The following is a 20,866-nucleotide window of genomic DNA, read 5'->3' as shown; positions in this document are numbered from 1 at the left end:
CTGCTGTTTGGGCGATGACACTTTTCCTGGAATTTCCTCCCCCTCCCCCCCTGTGGCCGATGGCAATACGCATTTATGCGGAAATGATGAGCAGCCCTAGGGCAGTAATGCCGTGCAAACTCGAGACACGACCCCCCCCCCTTCCCCTCCCTCCGACTTCGAGCAGTTTTAATTTTTGTAATTTGATTCTATAAGCTGTCTGTATTTTGAGCACGGAGGAGCTCCCGTGCTCTTCGTTCGACTCTGTGCTCGGGTTATTATTTATCGATCGTACGACGCTGCTCTCCATTCGTGACCTGAGCTCTGTAGTGAACGGATCGAGTGCCATAGTGAGACGCAGAGAGGAAAAAAAAATAATAATGGCGAGGTAAAATACTTTGATAGTGTAGAATAGTGATGTAGTAACGTAGTCTAGCAAAAATGTTAGTTGAGTGGCACAAAATCTGGAAATTGGTAAAAATCGGTAGGGTACACTAAAATGCCGATGTATCGGCCAAATAAAAATTAAACACTTTATGCCGACACGTATATGTGCCTACCGTGTAAATGCAGAAAAAAATGCACGCAATTGAACTATTAGCTGCGCAACGTCAAGCGTAGTTTCTCGCGCAGAACAGCACTCGAGCGAGAGTTAATCGCGTCACGACGTGGCCCGCAATTAAAAATGTCCGAGTTATTTGCCATTCGTACGTTGTCGTTCTCGGCTAACGGCTGTCGGGCTCCACTGCTCTCGGACAATTTGCTCTCCACTCTCGGTCTGTGCTCCGTAATGAGAGGACGAGGAGAGACCACCGCAAGTGTCCGAAGAGAATCGGTCGCATCACGGCCTCGTACATCTGTAGTCACGAGTAGTGTGTTCGGGAAGCGAGTGTGTAACTTCGGCTACAAAGATGACAGTGTGGCAAGTTTTAAGAAGAAGTTTAGATACACATCCACAACAGTTAGAGTCGCTACACGTTTTAAAGCCTGGTGACGACAGCATATGGTACAACTTTCTGAGTGAAGAGTTGCAGGAGGAAAGCAACTTTTGTGATTGTGTGGTGTTCAGTGACGAGGCAACCTTTCACAGAGTGTTACAGTACATACTCGTAATGTTCACATCTGTGGCTGAAAACATCCTCACATACCTGCACAATATCAGACATACTCCAAAATTACTTTTCTGTGGCATGTCCGGACATCGAGTGCACGGACCATTTTTTTTTTAGCACGCAAGTCGTTTACCTGGGTATGTTGCGAGAATGGCTCTTTTCACTAATTGGAAGGTAAGCCTGAAAACATGATTTGGCAATGAGACAGAGCCACTCCCCAGTGGCATCTCTCTGTACAAAAGTGCAAGAACATCAGTGTCCCCAACTGTCGGATCAGTCATAGCAGTTAGTACGACAGAACTCTCGTCCTGCAAGTACCTAACAATTTGCCAGAATCGTGACACAGAATTCGAGAGGCTACTGCTTCCACTACTCCAGAATTTTTAACCAAATTGTAGGAAGAATTGGATTTTAGTTTGGGCACGTTCCGTGTAACTGCAGGTTCACATATCGAACGTCTGGCAGATTAAATGGGTTAGTTTACGTCCAATTTAATGTACGGTTTGTTGTAAATAGTCTTAATTAAACAGTTATAACGTACCACTGAAACTGGGCATTCATTTACGGACTCCCAGAAATGAACAGAAGAGCCAGACCCATTTTGTACTCGCTCCCCATTTCTCAGCAGCACACACCGGTGTTTCTTTCCGTTCCGACGACATCCGAAGTGCGGTAAGAACAACTGCTCAGTCTCCACGATCCCTTCGGGAGCGGTACGGAGTGCACTGTAGAACGTCCTCGGCTTCCTCACTTACCGTAGCGGTTCTCGAAATTTCGTTTCGACTGCGGATTCTCGGTGCGTCGCTACTCGGCACGTGGTGACGGCGGCAGGGCGCATTTACGAGTAGGCTGCCCGACATTATTCTTCTCCTTTTTCAGGTGAAGGCACACACACAAACACAGGTTAGCTCACGTGCGTCCAGCGTCTTCAGAGTGCTGCAGCGTCACACATTCTTGCGTGCTAAATGGCGTGTGTAGACCAGGTAATATGCTAAATAATTTCAGGTTTGGGTTTAAATAAAGAGGCGAAAACATCATTTCAGGTATAGTTTACTTTGAAAACATCAGTATGTAGTAGTGATAACTAGTCGCAACACTTTCTTTCTTACAAATGAAATAACAGTGTCGGCAAATGGTAACATACTTAAGTACGAATGTCATCTGGAAAGCACACTATTGCAAATTAAGTTTCTGTGCAGTCTCGGGAGATTTTCACTTGTCGTCGTAGTTCCAAAACTGTAAACAATTTTTACAAGTGAGTTTTGGCCCCAGCCTGTCAATTCGACATTACAATTGGCAGTATAAATGACATTTTTAATAACAGAATCCCGAAGAGTAATTAATGAATTTTTTAGAACATTAAGGAGCTCTCCGGGACGTAACATTTCCTTCCAAACTCTTTCCTGTACGTATCTGAATCAAATTCCGGAAGGTAAACCAATAATGTGTTTACGCCCCATCACAGTCTGAAATGCGTGTCCTCCGATGCCGGAGGGTGAAAATTTAAAAGCGATCTTCGTTTACAAAAATCTGTATTATTTACAGCTGTAGTCACAACACGTCCGAAATGTTTTCCCCACATCACATCTCGATCTATACACAGCATTATTAGAACAACATACAACAGATGATATATTTAGGATAAAAGTCCATCACTGAGTTATATTTCATCTATATAATACGTATACATATAAAAATGAACGTAAGTGACATTGCCTTCGTAGAAAATTAAAAAAACTAGTACAAAACCAGTAGTCACATTTACCGTATTTGTGCATCATTTTATACATGTAAGTCAGCAGTTTGTTCTACTTATCGATGGCAGGAATTTCTTCTTCTACGATTCGGAAATACATCCAGAGTACTGAAAATTGTCTAGGGACGAGGAGGAGGAGGAGGAGGAGGAAATTTTCTGTGATACAAATTCACATCACTAAGAGAGAGGGTGAGGGAACGGGTACCACGTTTCTCTCGTTCGATGTGTGCGGTACACCTGGGTCCAGAGGAGAAACGCCTACTTAGCTACAATTTTTACACGAAAATATATCACAAAAGTTCCGATACAATCTACGCGTAAAAAGGTGTCATTGATCCGGTACTGTCTGTGTATCGACAGCTACCGATACGAATGGCGAACCTTTTAGACATACATCCCGTGTGTACATACAAAAAGCGGATTCTACGGCAAAATTTAAATTTAAAGTTAGAAGCACCGTCGTTATAAAAAACAGACTAATAAAAAGTCTTGCTCAAGTACGAGGCCTGTACTACTGTTCATACATATACATATATATATATTTTATACAAACAACTGGAGATCATTACGGAAAGTTTCCCTCAACTAGAAGCACCCAAAACAGAGGCACGGGAGACGAGAGTCCGAACGCACCACCGACGTGTAGCGTGACACGATGTTTATGCAGACTACCCATATATGTAGAAAAAAAATGTAGGTGCTCAGTTGGTTATTTCAGTTCGACCTCTCTTACAGGTACGATTGTTTCTCAAATTCTCATTTCACAAAAGCAAACTGCACCAGAGGACGTCAAACGAAACACATTTGAACCGAGTTGTCTGCACAAACCTGCACTCGGAACAAGAGAGTGTTTGCGGTTCTTCAGCAGCACTGAAAGAAGATTCCGAGTCCACGACTCTTAAAGACACTGAGCGAATATTCCAGTTTATTACTATGTGTGTGTGTGTGTGTGTGTGTGTGTGTGTGTGTGAGAGAGAGAGAGAGAGAGAGAGAGAGAGAGAAGTTATGACAGGACACACATGTTAGTGTGCATCATTCACATGAACAGTCCAACTCATTCCACCTACTACTGAAAAACAGTTAACATAAGAATTTTCCACTAGGTAATACTGTTACTACCAGAACGGTTAGTGAGGTCCTCTGAATGATTGCTGGATTTCTTTCATATCTCTGAACAACGTTACAACTTCTTCAGAAAGTCAGTCTCTCTCTCTCTCTCTCTCTCTCTCTCTCTCTCTCTCTCGTTGCTCGCCAGTGCTGCTTCATCCTCGCTCAGTGCCCCCCTCCGTGCGACAAACCCTCCACCACGCGCCGGCCGTGTCTCGTGGCGAGGATGTCCAGTTCCGGTGTGGCGTGGCAGCCTGCACCTCACGCCGGTCTCTCGCTGCAGCAGTACACACCATTCACTTTCTCGGCTCTCGGGGCAGCACTCCGAGATCGTGCGATCTGACCGGGGACGAAATTTATTCCGGCTGACGCGGGGGAACGGAATAACGCGCCTCGGCTCCCTACAGCTGACGTCCGGTGCAACAGAGACCCATCGTCGACGAGAATTACAGACCCGTTCGGCGAGCTATTACGGACAGAGAATTTGGAGCAATCGGGAAATGAAACCTCGACTGTATTCGATGAACACGGACACTGTTTTATTTCGCGAAATAAATCTTCTGTACCTACAACTGAATTCTTTTCTCAGTTATCTATTCAAAAGCAGAAAATATAGTGGCACAATCGTCGGCCTCGTATTTATGTTCGGCAGGCACAGCTCCGAACACACGGAAATGCGACATACGTGGCAGACGGGAAAAGTATCCCACCTTTCGAGAGTGTCTGTTACTTCCTCGTAGACAGACAGTGGGATAGCTCGGTAAGAATGGGTGGGGTCTACGTGTCACGAGTGTCAGATCGTTCTGTCGTAACCCGGTTCGAAGCCGAAGTTTCGGTATAAAATTATCACCGACATTACAATCGTCACCACGTCCGTGCAGTGTTCACTACTCGGCGGTCCCTCGAGGGCTGTACCGTGGCGAGAAGCGTCCGATGATGAGGCCTTTACCCTCAGAACAAATAGATAGAAACAGAAGTGAATTATAACAGAGGAAGATTTATTTCCCGGAATATCGTCGTCAACTGTCGATCGATGAATTTTCTTTCTCAGAAACTCTGAAGCTCATTAAAATACAATTCTGCTGGAAACTAGTATACCCATGTACATTTCTGCACTGCAAAATATTCGCAGTAAAAAGAAAATGTCGGACAAGATACCGTCGACCGTGAGAACCGTTCTCCCCGCACACTAGAGGTGGCCGCCTGCCGATCCGTAGCTGCGGCACAATATTTACAAAAAGTCACTCCGACACCGAGGGCTCGGTCCGACCGCCGTAGGGACGGTCCGACTACAGCTGTCGTGCGGTGGCGGGTCCCTCGGCCACCGTACGTGCGAAAAAACTTTGGCAAACGGTAGTGAGGTTACCGGAAAACCAGAGTGACCGCCCCGTAACTCGACCGTCGACTCGTCCTGTTCGTCATAGTTTCCGAAGACCGCAGGCGTAGAGACGGGCATCCCTCCGAGGCGCACACTTCCCGTGACCCCGGCGCGACCCCGCCGGCCGTCAGATGAGTCCGCAAGGGTGATGGCGGCGGCCGCGGGGACGGCCGGGGGCGCAGCTCTACCGGCCGTGGGGGCGGCGTCAGCGCGAGGGCGGCGGGGGCGGCGGCAGGGGTGCCCGCGCGTGCGGCAGGACCGCCGTTGTCAGCTGCGTCGTCTCCGAGCGCTTCGGGGGCGGCGGAGGTGGCCTCTTCTTGGCAGCGATGGCGGCCGCCACGCTGTTCTGACGGGAGAGCCGCGAGCCCGGAGCTGGACCTGCGGAAGGCGCGTGAAACGTCAGTCACTCCGAACTGCAGCTCTCGTGAAGAACTCTACACGAGCACGCGTACTTCAATCTCGTAACTTGTCATTTTCGGGTTTTGCCGACAATATATAATTCCGAATAGACAATTAGCATTTTTAAATAATGATCTGAGTATTATATTTTTTTCTAGCATAACAAAATTAGCAAAGCTAATATTGTGTGGTACTGGCAAGCTAGTGGCAGGTACTTTATTGTTTTTACATCTGCCTGCAAAACCACAATTTCTCGTACAAAAATAAGGGAACGGTACGACGCAGAGTGTGTACGGTTACAGGGGGTCAGTAACGAGAGGGGACGGTACTGACGATTCTGAACGTAAAACTTTGAGTGAACGTATGCCGTTTTCTTAACCGTATCCGACATTCGGCTGCTCGAATACCACAGGCGTCGGTCACACTACGTACTGTCACCTTTACTGCCTCCCGCGACATCTCACGTACTTGTGGCACGACTGAGCTCCTACGCCTTCTGCACGGCCAGTGACACAGTACGTCACTGAAATGTATCCTGGGAATCTGATTTTGCCACTGTGGAGTCATTTCTAGGCCACCGAGGTCACCCGACCTCACTCCACCGTACTACCGTCTTTGGGGGTCAGTTCGAGAGCTACATCTTTGAGCACAGAGTTCCACAGAGGAGCAACTCCTCGCTCACATTGTACGTGCACGTGTTCGAGTAGAAGACTGTACGAAAGAACTTAGATCGGCAACAGAGCAGTTGCCTACGAGAGTAAACTGCCTACGAGAGCTGCAAAATGCATTGCAGTTGACGGTGGATTTAGTGAGGATATGTAGACAATCAAACAAAAGATTAGATCACAATGTTTTGTTTACTATCACCTACATTTGTCCTGTTCCCCACTGTTTGAACTAGTTTCTTCAGAAACTGTTAGGAACATCCGCCATCTGTGGGCAAGTGCTCTACCGACTGAGCTACCCGAGCACGACTTGCGCCCCGTCCTCACAGCTTCACTTTCGCCAGTACCTCGCCTCCTACGGTCCAAACTTCACAGAAGCTCTCTGGCGAAGCTTGCAGAACTAGCACTCCTGCGAGAAGGGATATTGCGGAGACACATGTTAGCCACAGCCTGGGGGATGTTCCCAAAATGAGATTTTCACTCTGCAACAATACCGTTTCTTCCTGTGGTGCTACTTCTGTAAGGCTCAAAGGAGAGCTTCTGTGAACTTTGGAAGGTAGGAGACGAGGTACTGGCAGAAGTAAAATTGTGAGGACGGGTCGCGGGTCACGCTCGTGTAACTCGGTAGGTAGAGCGTTCGCCCACGAAAGGCGAAGGTCCCGAGTTCGAGTCTCGGTCCGCCACGCAATTTTAATCTGCCGGGAAGTTTCTTATCAGAGCGCACACTGCTGCAGAGTGAAAATTTCATTCGGGACATACGTTCGTATGACTTTTTTCGTTAAGAATCACAAATACTATCAATCGTCCGAGCACATACCTTTCCTCCTGACTCTGTATGTAACGTAAGAAATATACAAGGACATTTGACGAGGCTTAAGCTGAGCAACAAATTTCACAAAAGACCGACAATTTGTGGACTGTATGAAGAACATCACATTTTTGTATCAGAGAAGTTAAATTTGTAGAAGAAGGGATTCACAAATTTAGACAGAAACACTAAATAAACTGTCTGTTAAAATACGTCGAGTGTGATAAATCGAACTGCTATAGCTTTTAACAAAGGAAGAATTATATCGATTGTTGAAAGTTTATAAATAGGTACGCGGCTGTGAACTCGGGTGCTCATTATGGTCTTACTTTTACATATATATTTGTCAAGTGTAGTATTTTGTGTGTTCCACGATGTAATAAGTAATAAATTTTGAAGTTATTTGAGGCACAATTTTTTTTTTTTTGATTTGCGTCTTAAGCAACGCACCAAGTTCCTGGGACGAAAAATCACTCCCTCGACTGAGCTAACTTTCTCATTAGCTTTTCGTGTGCTGCAATACAAATAAATTTAGTGACCTAGATCAGCAATTACTCAAATTTCACTAAAAAAAGCTGAATTTAAAAGTTCAGGATACAACTCTGCATACGTTACACACGGAAGCTCGTTCACGAGACGTGTAACACGATACCGAACACGTAGGAGACAGACACCCCACATCTACTGGAGTTTCACAACTGTTGCAGGTATTACAATGAGACAGCCAGTGCCGAGTAATATTCCAGAACATGAAACACCAAACTACTGCACAACCAGATAATACATACATTTGATATTCATGGTACCTCTCTTCCATATTTTGATAAAATCTTGGCTTTGTGTAGATAATTTTTATTATTTTCCAGTGAATTTTTATTCATTTAAAACTGGAAAATGTTCATTAGCTACACTATTACTGTGCATTGCTTGCACCACTGACTGGCAGCTTTGTGAGAAATGATATTTACTGTAAAATTAACAGGGTACTTGGAGTTATGTGAGTGTATTTTAAAGCCCGAAGTAATGAAAGGTGGGCACACGAGAGAGAGAGCGAGAGCGAGAGAGAGAGAGAGAGGAAGAGAGGAATGTTGATGAATTAGTGTAACATGTTAGTTAACGAATGTGAAGCAATTTATTACAAGGAAACTGGAGTTGTAATTGTGTGTCTATCGTTAATCTAATTACAACTGAAGTCAAGACAAACACACAAAATGAGTACACTGTCAAAGAGTTCTAAATGTCACCATTGCTGCAACCACGAGGGTTTCTCTCCCGCTCTGTGTGGCTCCGTGTTTACACTGAGGTCACTTTGATACACAGTCCATCCTTTTATTACTAAAATGTCTTATATTAGTGTACAGTTTGGTTCTTTTCTCCTGCTACAACAAACAGAACACTTTAACCAGACTGTGTCTTTTTTTGTGTTGTAGAAACCCGAGACAACTCTAACAAATCAAAGAAATCAGGTAAATAGTGAAGTGGTCACTTCTAATGTCACTACTTCTGGTAACGAGGCCTGCCTATTTGCTACAAAAGTAAACCGGTTCACGAGAATTTTTGTTAAAGTAACTAATTTTCTATGTATGTCAGAGTAGTAATACACAGAGTACATCGGAGCACACCCGCGTTTCTCGAGTGCACGACACGTCTCCGGCAGAAGCGGGCACCCACCTGCTCGGTAGTCCACAGCTGTCGGGGGCGGTGCCCCGTCCGGGTGCTGGGGGTGGGGGTGGTGACGGTACGGCGGGCAGTGCTGGCCGTTGACGGCGGGCGGCGCGTGGGCGGGTGACCCGCCGCCCCCCACCAGGTAGACGTTCTCGTAGAGGTTGTACTGGTGGGGCGCACCGCCCCCGCCGCCCCCGTAGTGCTCCTGCACCCAGTCCAGCACACTGTTCTCCCGCCGGACGTCCGGAGGCGGCAGCGGCGGGGGAGGCGCGTCACGGAATCCGAGCACCTCGTGCGGTGTTGTCGACAGGTCCGCCTTGCACTTCTGTGCGACCTGCAGTGGACCGGGAGAAAAGTGTTACACTCTCACATTACGGCACGGTCGCATTACGTTCCCCCGAAGGCATCCGTGGGATTTGTACGTGTCCCCCACTGAAATGTGAGTAAAATCCTTGGCAAAATATTCCTCGTTATTTGATTGTAAGTATTTTAAATGACACAAAGTCATACACACGGCAGGTTTTAATGAAAACGACACTGTCCCTCAACATTATACATTTGTGTGAGGAGCAGAATCACTGACGTATAATACAGGTGCGATGTATATTTGGTATTTGAACCTCTGATAACAAAAATATAACTTATATATAAAATTCTCCTTCTCTTTCTCGTGTTATTAGACATTTGCCTGTTAAGCCATCTCTGTTCAAATTACAGATCTTTCCACCTTTTCTTAGTTCCTCCCAAACACTATCTGTCAACTGGGTAATAATTCGTCATTAATCCTCGAGCAAAATTGTTTTGCCTGTTCTGTTGTGGTTTTGCAACTGCAAGCACGTACCTATTCCTTCACTATTGCTTCAGCTAACACAACGATAACTTGTGTTGTCGTACGTCCGAGTGAGTGGCAGTAATATAAAATAAAATGCGAGTCGGGTGAGACAAAATTTATGATTGGTGCACAATCTCAGTCATCTACGAGATAATTAGTTATCGAGTAAGTGGTTAATTCGGATCCGATGCAATTGCACCGTTATAATCCTTCGAGTGGGCCATTACTGCATATTAACACCTGTCTGTAGCGGCAGACTGATATAATGAAAGTTGATATCATTATTGTTTCATTAAATGGTGCGCCTGCTCGCAATACAAAACGCAGCGCATGCGTCGGGGCACCAATTTTAACACTGTGTCGTCTTTTACTCTTTTGACACAGTCCTTCTGGTCATTCCCATGTTTCTCGGTAAGCTAACTCGAGCTTTGCACTCCCATTTCTCCTCTGGTACCTGCATTCCCCCTCCTATCACAGAGTGTGTACCCTGGTACTCTTCTTAGGAATCGCATCTCTGACCTCCTAAGAAATACTTCCTATTTCCAGATTACTTTTCATTCCTCTGCCAATATCTGTCTCCTCGCCCCCGAAAGCCCCAACTTTCGGTTTCTTTGAAGATATTACTGGATTACATAACTCGGTTGTTGTGGATAAAACACGAGCACCTGTTTGCCATCAATACGAATTGTATCCTCGTCTTCTTCCAAACTTTGCCCGGTCTCAGATTTTCCATTTCCTGTGACAGGAATTTCTGATCCTTGGTACATACCATTTACTCGAAATTCTAATATCAAAAAATAAAAACCCACCCAGTCAGTCAGAGGGTGCCTTGCAGTTAGAAGTGGATTCTGAACCGCAGTGTAACTCAGCATTTTTCACACTGACGTACACTACAGGAAGTGAAAGAAGTGATAAATGACAGATGAAAATCCTAAGATCGAACCCGAGTCCTTAGGATTTTACATCTTCACTACAATAGGGTCTACAGCTGTGACGAGTGGTGCCTTCGGCTGACATTTCTCTATTCGATGTAGAATCGTACAATTTCGGCCTCTGGCCATTTTCTAGAATCCAAAATGGAAGCATTACACATCAGATGCATTAGTATCATTTACAAATTTATGAAAGGAACAAGTCGTAAGCCAAGATACGCTAGGAGAATTATAACTTACTTTACAGTCGATTTTTAACGGTACATTATGCCGTGTACATCTTTTCTCCTACGGCAGCTCGTAATTGTCACAAAATAAATTAGAAAAAGATTTCCTCGTTTTCGAGCAGTCATTGCCAAGCTCTTACATATAAGGTTGACATTTTTAATGTACGTACTTTAGGAAGATTATAATTATTTTAGAGAAATTTCTTAATTGAGCTCTATATGTCTTTGTTCTCAATTATATTTAATTATTGTTTGTGATCTGAGTAAAAATGACTGTATGTAATATCTTTAAAATAACTCGTATATATTTGTTCTACTGTTGTGTGAGCGTGCCATTTTTGGAAAGTCATTACAAAGATCTACATATAAAATCAATAACAGTACTCTAATGAAATAGTACTGACAACCGTGAAAATCGAGTAAAATCTTTCACTACCTTTTTTACGGTTGCGGGATCTTTCGCATTACGCAGAACTGGTAGGCCTAAAAGTTGGCTAGAATTCCCAATTTTGCAGGTCGTTTTGTTCATTTAAAAGCGTAAACTGTCTTTAAGATTGATGCACATTTCAATTTCTTTCTTCCAATCCGTCATTTTACCTTTCTGTAACGTACAAAATATTTGTAGTGATTTGTAAATAACAGGTATTTTGTAGCGGTCATCTCAAGTGTGTAGCAGAGTTGGACGGGCTACTGTGGATTACTGTCACACGTCCTTCAAATCACGCGCCACCTTTCCTCCGCGTTTATCACTCGGCCGGTAAGCCACACTTCACCTTTACACGAAAAGAAAGTTGTCAGTTAAAACACAGCTCCAAGCGGCACACACCTGCCACTTCTTCTTCATGACCCTCTGCAGGTCCTTCAGGAAGTCCTTCGGGGGCGGGGCCAGCTGCTGCGGAGCCGGCAGCGTCGTCAGCCGCGTCGACTCCGACCGGCGGGGCGGCGGCGGCTTGCGGGAGGCGGGGGGCGGCAGGGACCGCGTGCCGTCCGCCCCCGGGCTCTCTGCCGGGATGGCGAACGAGATCTTCTTCCCTGCACAGGTCCGCACTCCGGTCAGTTGGCCGCATTCCGTACAGTGTATCGTCGTTTACACCGGCAGGGATGGTGAGTGGAGTGTGTCCCCCCCCCCATCTCTCACTCACTCACACACACACACACACACACACACACACACACACACACACACACACACACACACACACACACACACAGTGCTCACTTCTGTGACTATTCTAGCGCATCGTAATTAATGGCAAAACGTGACACAGGCCAAAGTAATCCGATGCACAATTCCGTACGGATATGACAAGTTGCTTAGGCCAGTATTACACCATCAAATTTCTTTGGCAAAGATTTGATCAAAGGTGTGATCAAATATTCCGTCAAATATATTTGACAAAGATCTTTGACATAGCGCTAGAAGGGGTATTACACTGTCATCAAATTTTTCGTCAAAGTTCAAGATGGCCGACAACAACTTGTTATTAACCGCAGCACTTGCACATACCGCAATTGCATTGTGTGCACATGCGGAAGAGCAGTGGGGGAAAAAAAGGAACCGTACATACGAGGTTGACAGTCTTAAATTCCTGGGATTACAACTTGATAATAAACTCAGTTGGGAGGAGCACACCACAGAACTGCAGAGACGCCTCAAGAAATCTGTATTTGCAATTCAAGTGTTAGCTGACACAGGTGACATAACAAATGACAAAGCTTGCATACTTTGCCTACTTTCTTTCCATAATGTCATATGATATAATATTTTGGGGTAATCTTCAAGTCAAACAAAAGTTTCCAGAGTCCAAAAGCGTGTAATACGTATTATTTGTGGAGTAAATTCACAGACATCCTGTAGAAACCTTTTCAAAGAATTGGGTATACTAACTACTGTCTCTCACTATATTTACTCCTTAATGAAATTTGTCCTAAATAATGTATCTCTTTTTCCAACAAACAGCTCAGTTCATACATACAATACCAGGAACAAAAATGATCTACACAAGGGCTTAAAAGCACTTACTTTAGTTCAAAAAGCGGTCCACTACTCGGGAACACTGGTCTTCAATAATTTGCCAGCAAACATAAAACAAAGATCAGTTGAAAAGGAGCCTGCAAGACTTACTAGTGGCCAACTCCTTCTACTCCATTGACGAATTTTTTAATAGAAACGAATGATGTATTGTATTTATTCATACTATTAGTAGTGTTATTTCAGCTTTAAAAAAATGACATGTTCCACATCCACGAGGATTCCTCAGCACAGATCTATGGAGCGAAAAATTAATCTAATCTGGGGGAAGTCGTGGGTTTTACGACAACACAATAAAAGCATTCAAAAACTTGTTACGTGAGCTTACAGTGCAAGATGTCAAGTAGTGCATTACATCAATTACTTAAGAATGGATGAGCATACATTTCTGTATGTGCTCAGTGAAGTGTATCCTCGTATCACAAAGCACAATATTCACTTAAGAACTGCTACATCTTCAGAAGACAGGCTCACTCCAGCACTCCGATTCCTTGCTACAGGAGAGTGTTAGGTTAGGTTAGGAGAGTGTTAGGTTAGGTTAGGTCACGTCAGGTCTCCAATCTTCTTAATCTATTTTTGTATTCAGGGTGCCTCACGTTGTAAAGCACCTCATCAGCTTCATACATCTCTATTAATTTTGTAGTTGTCGGCACACACCAATTGTATTTACCGTAAATGTTTATAAAAACACACACTACAGACGACAGAACGCTGCAGCGATGCTAGCGCTCCATGCGGTAACATGTCACACTGCAGTGAACAGAAGACAAGCGACTTCTTTGATCAAATCTACAGCGAGGCCCTAGATTTGATCAAATATTGGACAACATTTGACAAAGTTCCTATTACACCATCAAATATCTTTGACAAAGATATTTGAAAGTGTAATACCGGCCTTACGTGTGTTGCCTAACAATATACACCTTTCTGGACCAAAACAAGTGACTTTAAATCTTTGCAACGATTATCCTGATTTCCAGTGTCGATTACATGAACTTAGACGTCAGTTTGAGAAAAGAGATATACTTTTAAGTGTCAAATTTTATTAAGAAGTAAATATATTTGTAAGTGGTAATTAATGTACCTAGTTCCTTAAACAGAGCTCTGCAGGATATGCTAGAGTTCAGACCACAAATAATTCTCATTACACGTTTCTGGACCCGGAAACTATAGCTCGGCTCAACGAGTAACCCAGAAAATAATCCCGTACGACATCACGGAACGAAAGTAAGCACGGCGTGCCACCTCTTTTATTTTTACGTCACCTGCGACCGACGGCATTCGTGCTGCAAATAGAGATTCGGTTTAGCCACTTCGGCAGTTCTCCTCCACGTCAAATTTATTATCGAGATGTAATCCCGAGAATTTAACAGTCTCAGCTGCTTCTCTCCGTTCGTCGTCATACTTTAGGCACCGAGTGGTGGAAAACGTGTGTGTGTGTGTGTGTGTGTGTGTGTGTGTGTGTGTGAATTACGAAATTAGAATGGGATGTACATACCAAGTTACAGTTCTTTTACTTAAGAGTTCAAAATTGTGTAAATCTGGCACCACTCGGTTCTTCAAAAATTGATATTTTCACCTTTCACTTTATCGTGTGTTTACTGCTTTACTACATTCACATTCGGGCACTGACGGTCGAACCCGCCGGCCGGGTTAGGTCGAGGAGAGAGGGGAGGGGAGGGGAGGGGAAGGGAAAGGAAGGGAAGTGAAGGGAAGGGAGTAGAAGTGGGACGCCGACTCACCGGCAGTGCGCGACCTCTGCTGCGTCTCGGCGAGCGGCACGGGGCTGCGAGGCGTCGCCGGGGGCGGCGTCGGAGGCGGCGGGGACCCGGGCCGCCTGCTCGCCAGCGGAGACCCCGGCTGGCCGCACGGCGCCGCACCCGCCGCCTTCAGCTCCGCCAGGTACGGAGGCGCCGAGTACACCTGCGACACGGGACGGAACCAACTCTGAGGTGGTGAGCAGTACCTTTGGAACTGAGGTGTACGTACATTTTACGTCTGTAATCTCTCTCTTCGGTCTCTCCACCGTGTTAATTTTTCGTAGCCAGTTTTCGAGTCCGATACCTCGTCAGAGCATTTTCCTTCATTTAAAAAATTGAATCTAGTTGCTGGCCGAACATATAGTGCCTCTCAAAAATAAGGACATACGGAACAGCCCACCGTTCACGTCAAGTAAATTTTGAGCCCTTAAGTTATACCAGAATGCAGTCATTCGGTAAATTTCATCAACGTCGCCTTCTCGGGTTATCGACCGAGTCGCAGTGTCGTGTCGTCACGACGAGTTTACGAGTTTCCCGTCTGTCGGGTTCGTCTCCAGTTCGTCCGTCCGTACGTGCCGAACAGTCGACTCCTCTGCAGAGGGCCCGACCGGTGTAGCAGTCGCGGTCTCACGACCGAAGGTGGCAGGTGGGCGGAGGGAGGTCCGGGTGTCAAATCTCAGAGCTGCTAGCCTATTTCGTCTGCGGCCTCTGCCCATTTCACATCGGACTCTCACCGACACATATTTGCCGATGCCACATCCCTCGCATAGCTCGGTCGTGAACTAATGTCCCAGGTGACGGCACCGTGTGCCGTTCGGTCGTCAGACAGGTCGTATAAATACGAGTACGCCACTATCTCGTCAACTCTGACAGTGTTTTCCGACTGAGATCCACACGGTACTCGGCATTAGCAAAAATACCTTCACAGCACCAGGATTCGACGCCCAGAACCCACAGGCAGCCCCACCACCCCTCACCAGAAGTGACGTCCTCCGAAGGCACCCCACCGCCTATCCGTCCAACCCTCGACAGAGGAATCTGCTATCCACCGGCTACAGTAGGAACGTCGTGACGACGTGACACCGGGGCTCGGCAAATCGACTGAGAATATTTTATTTGTGAAAAAAGTTGAAAGTTCATTTAGAGGCAAAATTAATTTAACATTCCAGCCTCCAAGCATCATTTATCACTACCCGAGAAATTTCAAAAATGGGCTCCCGAGTGGTGCCCGTCACCCCGATTTGACCTGAGTCACTTCTGCTCCATAAACATTCTACAGGTGAGATGGCACAAATATTTCCTTATTTAAAAGAACTTTTAATACACTTTGCTGTCATCTTCAGGTCTAAAACAATCTTTCCTTTACAAAATGTGTTCCTTTCAAGTCTGACCTCGTTCCGAGTAGTCGTTCGGATAAAAAGAACAGCACATTATAAATGTTTCGTCATAACAAAAATATTCGAAAAACACCTCTCGCAAATGACTGCGTACGTACATCACTCGTCCGTTCTACTTCTACTCCTACGCGACTCAGATCCCCCGTTTGTGACGGGTACTTACCGGAGGAGGGGCGGCGAGCGGCCCCCGGCGCATCGGCGACGGGCAGTCTGTCGGGGCGGAGACGTCCGAGGGCGGCGCGGGCGTCGGTGCCGGGGGCGGCGGGCGGTAAGGCGGAGGCGGCGGGGGCAGAGAGGCCAGGCTCAGCCGACTGCCCGACAGCTCAGCCGGCTGCGGCGGCGGCGGGGGCGGCAGCGAGTCCAGGCTCAGCGTGCTCTCGAACATGTCCGGCGGGGGCGGCGGCAGCTCCTCCTCCACCTGCCAGCAGCGTAGTAGTAGTACGCGGTGAACGTCAGTGCCAGAGACACGTTCGGAGGCTACGCAGATGTAGCTAGTTAAATTGTAAACTCGAACTGGGTCGGGCAGTCGAACAGTACGTGCGGAACGGTGCGTCCGTCGGGTTCCGACGGTGCCCGACCGTCTCGGAATTGTGCCACGGGGCTTCTACTGTACGAAGGGAAGAGTCGCCGTCCGCTCCGTTCGGCACACCCCGTCTGACAGACCGTGCCGTAATCGAGCCCTGCTCGTACTGTGAACTTTCCGGCACTGACAGGTAACGATAATTTCACTATCGATGCCCGATAACCTAATACCGGTACAAAAATGTTGTGTTCTGTGCACAGCTGATATTTAATGTGATCTGGGTAATTACTTAACACAAAACTATGTAAATCTTTCTTACAATAAATTTTGTTAAATTTGTGTAAAAAATACGTATCAGTTAATCTAACCGATGTCTGTCAGTGACACAATCGATTAAACTCTGTGGCCTACAAATGTAATTGCATATAGAGAGAGGAGTAGTCTTGAGAGGGAGTCTCACAAATCGAGTCCAAATGGACGGACAAGTTTTGTGCAGACACAGTAAGCAGTTAGAATTTCGTAGCTCATTTGAGAGAATAAATATCGTATTATGTGGAAGATGGGTGTTGTATATTTTAGGATTTACAGATTCCTGGTTGAGAAACAAGCACTGGCGAACAAGTTATTATTATTTCATAGTTGAAGTTACTCGACAAACCAAATGGTACTGGAAAATTACACATTTTTCCGTGCAGGAAAATACTGAGACCATTGTACCTCACAGAAGAAGGCAACAAAGCCAGCAAAAGAATCAGCTAAGTAATAAATTTTTGACTTTACCAGTTTCACACGAAAATGACAACAGTCCACACAGTGAGTGGATACACCGTAATGGATAGATATTCAGCCAGCACAGTATGCAACTGGCCGCACTTCTGTTATTTGGTGAGTCATTACTGTTACTCCTCAACTATCTCTATGTAATACTCTTTCATCCCTGTTGAAGTGGTTCTCGAGTATTTCAATTTCTACAGCTCTTCTTCTCATCCTGGTACGGCAATGACAGCGTGTCGATGAGCCACACAGTCTGAACTGAAATTGGCGGATCCCTGGCCCCGGTGCATACCTTCTACTCTCTAACTGTCTGTGTAACATTATTAACAGACGTCAGCTGTGCGTAATAGCAGCTTACAGATGAGGGGCATTTATACTATTAATACACCCACTGTCATTGCAATACTTCATTTTTCTGTCTGTGTACAACGCATTTGAAAGCTACAACTTCGTTTTCAAATACTACAATTTTTGAGACTGCACCTCGTCCATGTCATCACCCGGCAGAAAATGTGTGACATAGCTGTTTTTTTTTCCCCCCTTCATCTTCAGAGAAATGTTTCTGTAACAATATTAATAAACCAGTAAAGCATTACATTCCTTATATCTTAATATGTAAACAAAAATAATGTAATATTTGGTACTTTACTACACCTTTGAACCACAAATTGTGCCAATTTGGTGACTTAATTTAGTCATAAACATTTTAAATCAGTTAAAGCGTAAGTAGGATTGGGCAAGCTTGCTAACCAATAGCAAAGACAATCCACTTATCAGCAAGTGAAAATAAAATTTCATTAATTAAAAATATAAGAGACGGTTTTCTCGTAAAACTGAGAAATACGTACTCCGTTTACTGCCAGGCCGTAAGCTGAAGCACGTACAGAGCCCAAAAAAAATCAGACAATACGGTCCCGGAAAGTGAACTCATAGCTCCAAAACGTGCCAGACTCTATCCCAAGTGCAAAATTTTGTGGCCTAGTGAACAAGTCCCTGACGTCTGCAAACGTAACTCGAGGAGGCTGGAAAATCGGCGAATGTGCGAAACGAACAGACCTCTAGCAATTTCAGAGTACTGTAGAAAAAGCTAACCCAGATGGCAGATCTGCATCGGTAACTGTTCGATTACAGATTTGTTATCTCAACTACCTCAGCATCCGTAACCTCGGACTGCCGACCCAATACGATAAACAAAACAAAATACGAGTTTGGAGGTTTGCTCACGACGTTACCATAATTTTTATTAGCCTGCAACTGCCAGTGCTAAATTTGTGCACTCTAATAATTTAGCAAGGCCAATGAAGTGATGCAATTTCAGTGAGTGGAGAATGGGGAGGGGAGGGGGGGAGGTATTATGGTGACTGGCTTTTGAGGGAGTAAACTTTGTGCTGATACCAGGATCTTTTATCAACCCGGACAGCCTTAACACACACACACACACACACACACACACACACACACACACACACACACACACACAAAAATCAGGGCTCCCTCTAGGACAGTGTGTGCTACGGTGTTATGCGACATAATGGTGGCAGGCAGATGAGCTGTGTGGGTGGCGGAGGCGGGGGAGGAAGCGAGGGCGATGCAAGTGGCAAACACACTTTCAGGAAGACGGCAGTTGGAATCGCCGCCTGGTCCCGGTTCGCTGTAGATTCCCAAATCGCAAGAGGCAAATGCCAGGACAGTTGCTTCGGATACGGCACTACTTGCAGAAAGGTAAGTCATCACCTTCCTTACTCCATTCCGTAAATTGTTTGTGTCGGTCAGATGAAAATGGACCAGCAGAGCAGCCAACACCAGTTGTATTTAAAATGTAACAGAAATTTTCTAATTATGCCCGTCTTATTAGTCCGATTTGCGCACTCGATTCCTCGTTCTGTTAACACACGGGTCTGAGAGGTGTCTGTACAGTGTTACCCGGCCCGGCTATTTAGTCTGTCGTCAGCTGTCGAGAAGGTAATACGTGTTCTGACAGTAGCTGCAACTGTCTATTTAGCTTAAAAATGGATCAGAGGATATGTATTAAATTTTGGTATAAAAATAGAATTAAATACAGAAAAGTCTTAGAAATGTCAAACATTGCTATTGGTGATTCTGCTGCTAGGAATAACACAAGGGTTTATAAATGGCAGAAGCATTTCAGCAAAGGTCGCGAAGAAGTCGAAGGCAGCGACCGCCCGCGATGCCCTGCCACACTGTCGACCTGCGAAATTGTGGAAAAAAAGGAAAGAAATGACTACGAACAGTCACCGAGTCACAGCTGGAGAAATTACAGCTGGTGTTGGCAAAAAAAACTCTCTTACCCAGTGATATTTATGGTGTATGAAGCATGTGACTTAATTTTCTTTTCTTTTTTTTTTCCTCAAAATTGTTGAACTTCACATAAGAACAGCAATGAATGTGAGTTACTCAGAAGTCACTAGATGAAGTGAAAAACAATGCAGAACTGAAACACATCACAAAAGGTGACGAAATGAGGGCTTGCAGATACGTCACAACTGAGGCTCGGTCATCGCAGTGGAATCACCCCGGTTGGTGAGACAAAAATTGAATGACAGGTGCTCTCAGATGTGAAGTTACACTCACTACGTCCTTCGATTTTAACAGTTCAGTGTCCTACGAGATCGAACATTCGATAAGGACTACTACTGGGAAAGTTCGGCGATGTCAGTGAGGAAATAAAAACAGATTTGTGGCAAAACTACGCTGAGCTTTTGCACCACCCTAATGCATTTCATTGCCAGTTCGTGAATTTTTGGCCGAAACAGTACTGCACCGATGCTGCAGCCTATCCCTGTATGACATATTTCTGTTTCCAAAAATGAAGAGGAAAAGAAAAATCTGGAGCACAATGTAACGAAACTAAATTGTAAAATTTCACACACTTCTAATTTTATATAAATTATCATTAATGGCTTAAAAGGTTTCTGACTCTTTATTGATGTAAAATATTACGAAACTGGTTTCCGACGGGGAGTTAATTTTAAAATGTAATTCAATTTTGTGTAGGTTTTGAAAAACCGTACCTTATATGAGCAAAGCAATAAGTTCCAGAAAGAAAGCATTTCATGTAAACTATACTTAATTCACATAAATTATATTTCAACAGACACTCTAAAACACTTCGTACACATAGTTTTTACTGCAGATCATTTTTCTTGGCCCACATCCCTCTTCTTCTACTTACTCAGCCTTTTTTCCTTTCTGAGGACCTTGTAGCATAGCACGTAGTAATCCTGTCATGAAACATTAGTGTGTGAACCACAATAACACTATAAGGAAGTTGCGTGTGGAGGGCATCAGATGAACTGCAAGAGTAAACTATAAGAGTTCTCAGTTTTTGATGTTGTTGAGCAACAGTCATTCAATAACTTTTAAATTAACACACCGCCATTTTACTGTATTGTTGTTTATTTAATTACGACCTACATTCCGGCCTTTTATGCCTTTTCAAGTGATTGAGTTTATGTCATTAACATATTCTGCAGGACGTCAAGCTCAAAATTGTCGATAA

General features: G+C 44.9%; 1 protein-coding gene across 6 annotated transcripts in view; it reads right to left on the bottom strand.

The window, feature by feature from the left end:
- Positions 1–2,125: 2,125 nt before the first annotated feature.
- LOC126108945 (abnormal cell migration protein 10) overlaps positions 2,126–20,866 on the bottom strand; it is a 532,402-nt gene continuing 513,661 nt past the window's right edge. For all 6 annotated transcript variants that reach the window (XM_049914327.1, XM_049914328.1, XM_049914329.1 and 3 more), the window contains 5 exons: positions 16,213–16,467; positions 14,635–14,815; positions 11,687–11,892; positions 8,876–9,203; positions 2,126–5,710 (listed from right to left, as the gene is read on the bottom strand). In XM_049914327.1, coding sequence (XP_049770284.1) covers positions 5,538–5,710; positions 8,876–9,203; positions 11,687–11,892; positions 14,635–14,815; positions 16,213–16,467 — 1,143 coding nt within the window. In that variant the 3' untranslated portion in view covers positions 2,126–5,537. The remainder of the gene's footprint in view (positions 5,711–8,875; positions 9,204–11,686; positions 11,893–14,634; positions 14,816–16,212; positions 16,468–20,866) is intronic.

This window comes from Schistocerca cancellata, chromosome 11 (assembly GCF_023864275.1).
Source record: "Schistocerca cancellata isolate TAMUIC-IGC-003103 chromosome 11, iqSchCanc2.1, whole genome shotgun sequence".
NCBI lineage: Eukaryota > Metazoa > Arthropoda > Insecta > Orthoptera > Acrididae > Schistocerca > Schistocerca cancellata.
The sequence above is the reverse complement of the archived record's forward strand: the minus strand, read 5'-3'. Positions and strand labels throughout refer to the sequence as shown.